We start from the raw sequence: 11,542 nt of genomic DNA on the forward strand, positions 1-11,542 counted from the left end.
AAAAGGCCTATTAGTGTACATTTAACCAATGTTTTTGGAATTTGTTTTCACAGCGTTCTCCATTACAGTATAATTTTTTATGTTTTACTACTTTTATTACTTTTTTTGGGAGAAGGGATGAACACACGACAGCAATTCTTGAATTTTTTTTCGTTTTAGTTTTTGCAGCATTCACTGTGCAAGATAAATAATGTATTATTTTATAGTATGGGTCATAACTAATGTGGCAACGTCAATGTAAAGTCTTTTTACTTTTTACAATTCTTTTCATAAGTAAAACATTTTGTAAAAGGGAAAAGTTTTGTTTTTTTATTTTTCCTTTCCGTAAACTTTGTATAATTTTTTTTTCAAACATTTTTTTAGTCCCTCTATGGGACTTGACATTGTGTTTGCTGAGATAATACACTGTAATACTCCTATATTGCAGTGTATTATGTTACACTGATAGGCAGCTTATAAGGGCCTAATATGCTCATGTACATGAAAGACCTAGGCATTATTTAGGCCCCTCGCTGTCATGGTAACCCATCGGGACCCCATAATAGTGTCACAATGGTGGCAATGGGCTTACAGATGGAGCCCTCTCCTTCGTGTCTGTTCGGCTTTTCTGGAAATCAATGTATCTGAGTACGGGCTCAATAGAAAGTCTATGAGCCCATACTCTGAACAGAAACGCAGCGGCTGAGCGCTTCTGCCGCTTCGTTTGGGCGATTGGTGGGGGTCTCAGTGCTCGGACCCTCACCAATCAAAGCTTCTGACATGTCACGATGACATTTCAGAAGTTTGTCAAACGTTTAGTTACACTTTAACTAAATACATACATTACATAACACGGCTTTCAATCGTTTTCATAGCCCTTAAATGGCCAGGATCAGAGTTACTTCCGATACTGGCCATTGTAACAGGGTGGCAGTACGCAATGGTGTGGGAACTACATTCTCTCCATGCATTGAGAATTGTGGGAAGGGGGTAAAGTAACACTACTAAGTGCTCAAGGCTAGGGCTACACGGTGACTTTGGCCACAACACAGATTGCATGGCCAAAAGATCACGATGTTGCCCTGCTTGCATTGCAGATAAAGAAAGTCAATGTTTGCCGCTTTGTGATCCGCAAGTTACGATGAACTCGACACCACAGTTGCAAGGAATCCAAACCCGCTGATCTTCTTGCGACTGTGGTGTCGGGGTAACTTGCAGGTCTCAAATCGACCACATTCAGTTACATTACTGCATTGTGTGTGGCGCGACACAGCGATCTTTGGACGCGCAACATGTGTCACAGTCAGTCACCGTGTAGTTCTGGCCTAAAGAATAGCATGTTGTGATTGCGGTCAGGAGCATGAATACATGGAGACCTTTCATGTATTCAAACCACCAAATAAATTGATGTGCCCACATATGCACACAACTGCCAGGTCAGGTAGAAAGGGGTTATTATTGTAATTGGTGATTTTGATCCACAAAGTCTCCATGACACCTGACAGAAACAAAAGGAGACAAGACTTGTAATTCAAAGTGATCATATCTCAGCATAGAAAAATAAGTAAAAAAAAAAAAACAAAAAACATATTTTTCCCATATTAATGTACATTTAAAAGGCCTTTTCATTTACTTCTGGCAGTTATTTCAAAATGCAAAAGAGGCATAAAAAAATAGGATAATCTGTGTTGGCTTGAGAACTAATTATTACCAATTAATTCCAAAACACTGCCCAGAAATGCATTCACACCCTCCGTAGTTAACGCCAGTTTATGGTATATAATGTAAATACAGTGTTGTGCCTTGTTAGCCATCCATAGATAGCTAATTAAAAAAAGGTATCGAACAACTGAGTCTTGTGTCTAAGTAGATTACAGATGTAAGCTTAGTACAGAAACTTGCTTGTTAGGGTGAATTCAGTCGCTGCAGAAAAAAGGGGTGCCTGCCAGAAAATAACGATATCAGGAATCTCCATTGTCATGCAAAAAAGAGAACCTAATCTAGAAAAAAAAAAGGAAGGCTATTTGGAAACATTTACTCTAGTATACTCACCTGACAACAGCACAGTGCCATCAGCTTGAGTGCAGAGGTTTACCACATCTGGCATATCCAGGAGAAGCTCCATGGTTGACCTGTAGTCTAATGACTTGAGTGGAATGGGTGAACCAATCATCATGCGGTAATCATGCTCAAGTTCCTGAATACTGAGGCCAAGCTTGGATGCGATCAGCAAGGAGCGCAGATCCTTCTGCAACGTTCGTAAGATCCGATCCTTGTTCATTTCTGTGTAATAAAAAGGGAAAAAAAACCTTCTGAAAATACATTTCTTATCTCCCCTAATTCCATCATCATTTTTTTTTTTTTATCTCGCAACTATCCCTACACCCATTTAAGATTTTAATTAAGCATTCACGATTTCCAAAACTTTAGGTGTAGTAACACGCAGATGTGCTGCAGAAATTTCTGCAACTGAAAATCAGTTCCATTCATCCGAATAGGGTTTTATTTTCAGCATTATCATGGATTTCTGCAAGCCCCATTTGGATGAATTAGACAGTCGCAGAAATTCAGCAACAAATCTGACGCGTGTGAATATACCCTTATATTATTGCAGGCCTTAACAAATTAGCCAGGTCGCGGAACCAGCAATGACAGTTTGTAGAGCGGGTCCACACAACTTGGTTGACAACAATTGCTGCACATAAAATAAATGCAGTAAATACAGATCAAACGGTGATGTGAGAGGCTGACCGTACAAGTCCCTTCAGGTCACCCCATCTGTAGCTCCCTCCCCTAGTAGTCATAGCTGGACTTTCCCCCCCAACGCCCTCCCCTCACACAGTAGTCACAGCAGGATACTTCCCCTGATGATAGGACGTTGTATACAGTAGCCTATTATGAGCTGATATATAAAGCATCCTGAATCGGCCTGTTAACAGTGACCGATGCAAGACGAGCACACAGTGTTGCCATATGTCTGGAAGCAGCGGGCAGATGAATGTATAAGGGAGATGAGCTAAAACCTGGTCACCAGGACTGATTTACCCATTTATACTGGATAAATACCTCATATGCCTGGATATAGGGCATTTGGACCTGGGTTTGTTCCAAAAAGTGTTATTTACTGTACAGGTTCCTAAGTGGGTCACGACAATCACCGTCCAGGACTAGACCCAGTTAGCAGGAGCTCCACTCCTAGATTTAGTTTACAAATACTGATGCGAAATACAACTGCTGTGTGAAAGAGACCTAAGATCTAATATAAGTTTTACATGAGTATTTTGCAGGACTATGCTGCGGATTCAAAACGGATTTCAACCTATCCGTTGCAAAGGGTGAAAATCTTTTTCACGCAAGAATGAGAATGCTGCCGACTTAGGCTATGTTCACACAGAGTTTTTTGCAGGCGTAATTTCTGCCTCAAAATTCAGTTTGTAAGGCTATGTTCACACGGAGTATTTTGGGGGAGGAATATCTGCCTCAAAGCTCCAAACGGAATTTTGAGGCAGATATTCCTCCCCCAAAATACTCCGTGTGAATAGCAATTATCGCGCCGTTTTTCGCCCGCGGCCATTGAGCGCCGCGGGCAGAAAACACGCTTTCTCCTGCCTCCCATTGAAGTCAATGGGAGGTCGGAGGCGGAAGCGCCCGAAGATAGGGCATGTCGCTTCTTTTTCCCGCGAGGCAGTTTTACTGCTCGCGGGAAAAAGACGCCGACGCCTCCCATTGAAATCAATGGGAGGCGTTCTCGGGCCGTTTCTGCCGAGTTTTGCGACGCGGTTTCCGCGTCAAAAAACTCGGCAAAAGACCCCGTGTGAACATAGCCTAAGTCTGAGGCAGATTTTCCTCTGCCTGCACGTCGATTTTCACTGCGTTTTTCGCCCGCAGCCATTGATCGCCGCGGGAATAAAATACCTCAAAATACGCTTTCTCTGCCTCCCATTGAAGTCAATGGGAGGCATTTTCGGGCCATTTTTGACGAGTTTTGCGGCGCGGTTTCCATGTCAAAAAACTCAGTGTGAACATAGCCTTAAAAGTACGAGGCATGCTCCCATGTGTATTTTGTTTGGTACATGTGAATGGGGTTTTAAAAACCCTGTATACCGGTATTGTACTGTAAATTGTTGCGGATTTGAAATGCAGAATCTGCCATATCTGAACACGGCCTTAGGCCTCATTCACTTCAGTATTGTTTAAGCATACCACGAGTGGATCTTAAATACAGAAAAAATTTAAATGAATCAACAAGTCTGGGTCCATGAGGGTATGTTCACACGGCCTATTTACGGACGTAAATCGGGCGTTTTTGCCCCGAATTACGCCCGAAAATAGCGCCTCAATAGCGCTGACAAACATCTGCCCATTGAAAGCAATGGGCAGACGTTTGTCTGTTCACACGAGGCGTACATTTACGCGCCGCTGTCAAATGACGGCGCGTAAATAGACGCCCGCGTCAAAGAAGTGACCTGTCACTTCTTTGGCCGTAATTAGAGCCGTTACTCATTGACTCCAATGAATAGCAGCGCTAATTACGGCCGTAATTGACGCGGCGTTCAAGCGCCTGCACATGCCGTTACGGCTGAAATTACGGCAATGTTTTCAGGCTGAAACATCTCCGTAATTTCAGCCGTAACGGACGCCCTCGTGTGAACATACCCTGAGAAAGAAACCCTACTGATTTTTTCTGTGTGATTTTGTGCACTGAAAATCTGCAGCGGATTACAGCACCAGCCATGTAGATAAGATTTGTATAAATTCCATCCACATTCTGTGGAACATTTTCCACATGGAAATCAGAGCATGCTGCGGATGTTTAGAACATTTTTTTATCATTTTCAATGTAATAGCAGTGAAATCCTCAGTGAATATGCAGCAAAATACGCACGTAACACATCAAAAAAAAAATCCCCCATGTGTGTGGGTACGCTTAGGGTAGGCATCGGAAAAACATGATGAAATTCTGCGGCAAATTCACATTGTACACATGAAGAGTTTGCTGACAAATGCAGATTTTATCTCTGCCATTGAATGGGGTTAAATCTGTGGTAAAAATTTGCACGAGAAATTGAAATGCTGTGGATTTTAAAATCTGTAATGCTTAGCAATTTCCGTGCAGCAAAATTGGGCGCCATGTAAACGAGATGGTTGAAAATTAATCTACATGGCTGGTACTGTATTTCAATGCAGGTTTCCTGTCCACAAATCCTGATGGAAAATCTGCAGCATTTCCACTTCTCTTTCTTGAATCACTCTGGGGAAAAAGCTAAAAAGTGATTGAAGTGACAGATTTGTCACTTCTCTCAATTCATTCCATTTGTACTCCGCACAGCGTGATATGTCACTTACACCCACATAAACGTTACTGAAGGGTTTTGAGAGTAAATAGACATCGCTTCCAGCCAGGACGCGAATCACGCGATGTCTATTAAACACTCCCGACACTTCAGTAACGTTTATGTGGGTGTAAGTGACATATCACGCTGTGCGGAGTACAAATGGAATGAATGGAGAGAAGTGTATGACACGGATTAGTCACTGATTGGTCAGCGTCATGCACTTCTCTCCACAACGCCCACTTGGTCAAAAGTAAAAACACGCCCAGTTGGGCATTAAGAAAGCCATTAGAATAAAGCTAAAATAGGTCATAACTTGGTGAATATTTATTGTTTTTCTAAATAAAAAACACTGCTGTCACCTACATTACAGCGCCAATCTCATTATGTAGGAGATACGGCACTTATAATGTGGTGACAGGGCCTCTTTAAGCAACCGCTGGTCAAATAGTAAACGCAGGCAAATAGGGAAAAGTGTACAGGCCTTAAACGAAAATCATCACACCTATCCTAACTCTTTGTCTGAGATAATTGTCTAATCTCCACCAATGCCACCATAAGCATGCCTGTCTGTCCAACCCGGACTGGTATGTTCTTTTCATCGTGTAAGCAGGGACAAGTGCTAACTTCCAGGGAAAAAGTAGTATGGAACAGGTTGCTCGAACAACGGCTTGATGCTCACCATAATCATCATATTGTCAGCAGATTCTACTCACAAAAATGTAAGGCCAAAGCTAGATTGCAGCTCTCTGTTTGTGACCATGCTGTTTTACCATAAATCGGCATGGTTTTCACATGAGAGCATTGGCAGTAGAGGGAAGTGGCTGCGGCAGGAGAAGGGGCAGTGGCTGCGGCAGGAGAGAGGGCAGTGGCTGCGGCAGGAGAGAGGGCAGTGGCTGCGGCAGGAGAGAGGGCAGTGGCAGGAGAGAGGGCAGTGGCTGCGGCAGGAAAGAGGGCAGTGGCTGCGGCAGGAGAGAGGGCAGTGGCTGCGGCAGGAGAGAGGGCAGTGGCTGCGGCAGGAGAGAGGGCAGTGGCTGCGGCAGGAGAGAGGGCAGTGGCTGCGGCAGGAGAGAGGGCAGTGGCTGCGGCAGGAGAAGGGGCTGTGGCTGCGGCAGGAGAAGGGGCAGTGGCTGCGGCAGGAGAAGGGGCAGTGGCTGCGGCAGGAGAAGGGGCAGTGGCTGCGGCAGGAGAAGGGGCAGTGGCTGCGGCAGGAGAAGGGGCAGTGGCAGGAGAAGGGGCAGTGGCTGCGGCAGGAGAGAGGGCAGTGGCTGCGGCAGGAGAGAGGGCAGTGGCTGCGGCAGTAGTAGTTGCCCAAAAAAGGAAAAAACCTCCATCTTTCTTCCCCATTAGGAAAGAGTTTATTATATGTCTGTGTGTCAGTGTAAATATGTGTGCAAAATTATGTAAATCGACCATGTGTACATAAGTATATTTGACTGTATGTAATGAGTGTGTGCATCGAAGTAGTAAGTGTTCATGTGTGCATGTTTGTAGAATGTTAATGTGTGTTCCTCTGTGTTGTGAGTGTGCATGTCTGTAAGTTGTGTGCATGTCTGTAAGTTGTGAACATGCGTGCGTGTGTATGTAGGTAGGTAGTAAATGAGAAAAACATGTTTGGTTTGACTGTATGTGGAGAGTATGTGTGAATTTAGTAGTGAGACTGTATGTGTTGGCACATCTAGGCACACCTTTCAGTAATGAGTGTGCCTACGTGTAGTGTATGTAAGTGTGTACATAGTACGTACGTACTTACTTACGTATGAATGAATGCATGTATGTTGTGTTCACGTCTGTAGTGTGTGTGTGTGTGTGTGTGTGTGTGTGTGTGTGTGTGTGTGTGTGTGTGTGTGTGTGTGTGTGTGTGTGTGTGTGTGTGTGTGTAGGGTAGCATGAACTGTTAGGGTATGTTCTCACAGCATATTCGCCCTGGTTGCTGCAGGGAATTCCGAATAATAAACTGCACCAAATTGTGATGCAGTTTTTCGGCCAGGACGTCCACTGCGGAAAACTGAATGTAAAAAAACATCTTCCCAGGATGTCGGCCTGGATGAAGAAGCACAGAATTCTGGGTATGTATAAGATATAGTTTTTTTTCCTGAGTTGCAATTTTGAGTTGCGGAATCGCAGCTTTTCCACCGCAGAAATCTTAACATTGCTATTTGTTGCAGGATTTACCTCCCGATTGAATTCAATGGGGGAAACCAGTAAGAAAAAAGCAGAGATTACACAAATACAATGGACATGCTGTGGATTAAAAAACTGCACCGCAGGTCAATTTCTGAGTATTTTTTTGCTTACCATTTAAGCAGCGTGAAGATGAGCTTTGTTCAAAACTCATCCACTCAACTGCTACTGTATTATGCTGTGGATTTTTAGGAACTAAATCCGTTGTGGAAAATCCACAGTATTTACGCTGTGTGTGAACCCGGCTCTAGGGTGCAGTTACACGCGGCAGATTTGGTTGCAGAAATTTCTGCGAGTGAAAATCAGTTTAATTTATCTGAATAAAACTTGCAGAAATCCATGCACCTGCTCCAGAAACAACCTCATTCAGATGAATGCAACTCATTTTCAGTCGCAGAAATTTCTGCAAATAAATCTGCCGCATGTGAATCCACTTTATATAAGCAGTTTCCAGTCCCATGTCAGCAATGTGAGGTGATTCTGCTGAGATTTCACTTTATGGCCACACCAGATTTTTATTTTATTTTATTTTTTGCAAAATTGCGGAGCCATTGCATTTCAGGCTCTATTGGGAGCCTCCGTCACAAATTCCGTCTAAAGACTCAGAAAAAAAAGCGCAGCATACAGCTGCCATTTTGGTAAAATGAAGGAAACCCAAGGAACCCATTAAAATCAATTGGCTCCATTAGGCACTATTGGTGTCTGTCACATGACGTATCCAGCACTTCCGGTAGTTTAGTTTTTCTGTTTCTATGACGAAACAATTTAGATGTCTGTACCCTTACTAATATTGCAAGTATAAGGGTACCCACACACGTAGTGGATTTTTTTTGTCAATTTTCCACAGCTAAATTTGCATGTGGATTTTGGTGAGGATTTGCAGCCGATTTCACCCCTTCTACCTTAAAAAGGATGATATCCGCAGTTAGCATCAGGAACAGAACGAGCATTCAACAGATTTGGAAATGTTCAGCAGCACGTGGATAAGATTTGTTCAAGTCTCACCCACATGACTGGTGTATATAATCCGCTGAGGTTTATCTGTGCTCAAATCCGCACAGACAAACAGCAGAATTCCCATCTCATGTGCAGGGGGTCCCAACTCAGCACCTGTCAGAGTGGAACTTAAAGGCTAAAGGCAAATTATTCTATTTTTATAAAAAGGTGTATCAGTGTGTTTTGTGTAACTTTGTAAATACTTTTTATTAAAAATAGTTTTTACTTTTTTTAGACACAACTGCTCTGTATTCTCTATACAGAGCAGTTGTATCTAGCGCTATTCACTGAATCCGTCAGTTCTGCGGACTTGACTGCTTCAGTGACAACGCTATTGTTCCGCGAAAAAATTGGTAACCTAGCGGAACGGAGGCAAACTGAAACCAACTAAAAGAAAAAAAATACCACTGAAATCAATGATAATGCAAACGGAAGCGATAGTTTCCGTTTGGCTTTCCGTTCATCTGTTCCCCTGATGGGAACAAATGAACGGAACCCGAACGGTGATGTGAACAGGCCCTAAGATTAGGCTACATTCTCTATATCCAATGACCCCATAGTTCTCTATATTTGTGGGATAGACCTCCATTCCGATACATAATTTCATTTAAATGTATCTGTTTGTCCACAGCCATCCTCCAGCTATATACCCCAGGAGCCAGGTGTGAAATCCAATTAAGCAGAATTTGAGGGTCAAATTTGTATGATATTTTACCCTACTAGGAGTTACATTCTAATAAAATCAAAATGGGAGATGTCAAACTTTAAATCATAGTCCATATGGCTTAGTGCATAATGCTAAATATTACATGCAAGATTCTTTGCTATTTCAATGCAGAGTGTTTTAAAATCTATTTTAGTTTGCATATACATACATAGTTTCAGAGCATACTTGTCAACTTTTGAGAAGAGACTGCTGGGAGATTCACCCTAAACCCTAAAAGTACTTATAAACCGGCCAATTTTGGCCGAGGCAACGAGCACCGATCCACGATACAGTTCATTGATTGGCGCTCGTTTGAACCTTTCACAAGGAGCTAGTATGGGGATGAGCGCTCGTTACGCCGATCGTTCGCCCCATACATTTGTATCATGTCGACAGCGCATGACCCTGTTTACACAGGGAGATGTGCTGCCGACAACGATAATATTTTGCACATTTAAAACGATACGATCAGCTGATGAACGCTCGTTTGCACGATAATTGGCCAGTCTAAAAGGGCTGATACGCTGCATCAAAGCGCACAACGTATCCACCCTGGGCGCCGCAGGGTATTCCGGACAGAAAACCGCACCAAATTGTGGTGCCGTTTTTCTGCCGGAATGTGCGCTGCGGAAAACTAGATAGAAAAAAAACAAAAAACAAATACTGACGTCCTGCAGCCCGGCCTCCTGAGGTGACGTTTAATTCCATGTCACCACTGCAACCTGTGCTTGGCTGCAATGGTCATATGGGATGAAAAGTCATCCCAGGAGGTCGGCCTGGACGAAGAAACACAGAATTCTGTGTAAGCCCTTATTCACACGACAGGGTTTCCCGGCCGGGTGACGGCCGTTCATAAATCGGCCGTCACCCGGCTGCTGTAGGAACAATAGTCCCCTAATGGGGCTATTCACACGACCGATTTTTTGACGGCCCGGGAAACCTGGCCGTCAAAAAATGGGTCATGTCCTATTTTCGGCCGTTTACCCGGCCCCCATAGAAGTCTATGGGGCCGGGTAATACACGGCCATCACTGGAATGTGTCCCAAGTGATGGCCATGTATTCCGTCGCTCGCTCCCTCCTCACAGAGCAGAGTGCATGTGAGGATGAGGAGTTTATGCCATTCGGACGAATGGCTACGCTGGAGATACACTGTGTGGCAGGGCCGGGGTGTACAGCAGGTGGAAGGGGGCGCTGCATGGCTCCCTTCCCCTACTTGTTTTAAAAGCGCCCTGGCCGGCGACACCTTTCATGGCCGATGGCGCCGCTAGCAGCTGCTGCTGCGGCTGCTACTACTACTACTACTACTGTAGCGACGCCACTATAGCAGAGCAGGGAGGTATCTCCCCACTCTGCTATGTGCTAGCCCCACTTTAGCTCCCTGAAGGAGCAGAATCCCTGTGTGTTCGGGGATTCCGCTCCTGGACAGAGCGCTTGATGTCTCTGTCCATATCTGGGCAGTGACATCAGGGGAAACTCCTGAAGCGGAATCCCCGAACACATGGGGATTCCCCTTCAGGAGTTGCCCCTGATGTCGCTGTCCAGATATGCCCGGCCCGGAACGGATGCAAAACGAATGCAAATCGGCCGACACTCGGGCGGGACCCTGTCATGTGAATAAGCCCTAAGTATTCTGGGAGAGTTGGCAAGTATCCATCCGGGTATACCCCAACCAGTGACGATGCGATTTTTCTTCCCGAAAGGTTGTGTCGTCAACGGTCGGGACGATACTCTGAAAATATGTACGTGTAAATAAAGAATCATAGAAGTAATTTATTGCATTTATGCACTAAGCCGACAATAAATCGAAGTTATGTGCAGACCCAGGAAGGTGGTAGCCTGGCGTTATCGGCTTATGTGAAGTTTAAGGGGTTTTTCAGGGCGAAGATATTGATGACCGGTCTTTAGGATAGGCTATTAATATGAGGAGATTAGTTCAACTCCCGCAACCCCCAGCAATCATTCCCTTGAATGGGTCGGAGCTGCAGTACCAGGACCAGTCGTTACCAAATGTACGACACCGTGTCCGGTAAAAACTGAAGGGGAGCGCCGCAGACTTTTCAGTTAGCGGATAGATGGGATATCGATAGGATATGGATTACCTATTTTAAATATAGGCCATCAATATTATAGTCCAAAAAAAATAAAAATACTTTAAACGGGGATTAATTGCTGGGGGTACTATCAACACGTATATGTTAAACGGACACATGACGGTCTTACAATTGCATTGAAAAAAATGGCATTTGGGTTGAACTTATGTTGCGCACCATTTTTTCTGGCACTTGCAAAATGTCAGAAACAAAATGATGCAACTTCCAGGTCACCGGCAGTCTAATCTACAGG

General features: G+C 44.2%; 1 protein-coding gene across 2 annotated transcripts in view; it reads right to left on the reverse strand.

Annotated features, from left to right (window-relative positions):
- Window positions 1–11,542, reverse strand: part of TDRD5 (tudor domain containing 5) — a 56,117-nt gene that overhangs the window by 44,244 nt on the left and 331 nt on the right. For both annotated transcript variants that reach the window (XM_075833151.1, XM_075833150.1), the window contains exon 2: window positions 2,032–2,262. In XM_075833151.1, the coding sequence (XP_075689266.1) occupies window positions 2,032–2,260 (229 nt within the window). In that variant the 5' untranslated portion in view covers window positions 2,261–2,262. The remainder of the gene's footprint in view (window positions 1–2,031; window positions 2,263–11,542) is intronic.

Source organism: Rhinoderma darwinii, chromosome 7 (assembly GCF_050947455.1).
Source record: "Rhinoderma darwinii isolate aRhiDar2 chromosome 7, aRhiDar2.hap1, whole genome shotgun sequence".
Taxonomy (NCBI): Eukaryota; Metazoa; Chordata; class Amphibia; order Anura; family Rhinodermatidae; genus Rhinoderma; species Rhinoderma darwinii.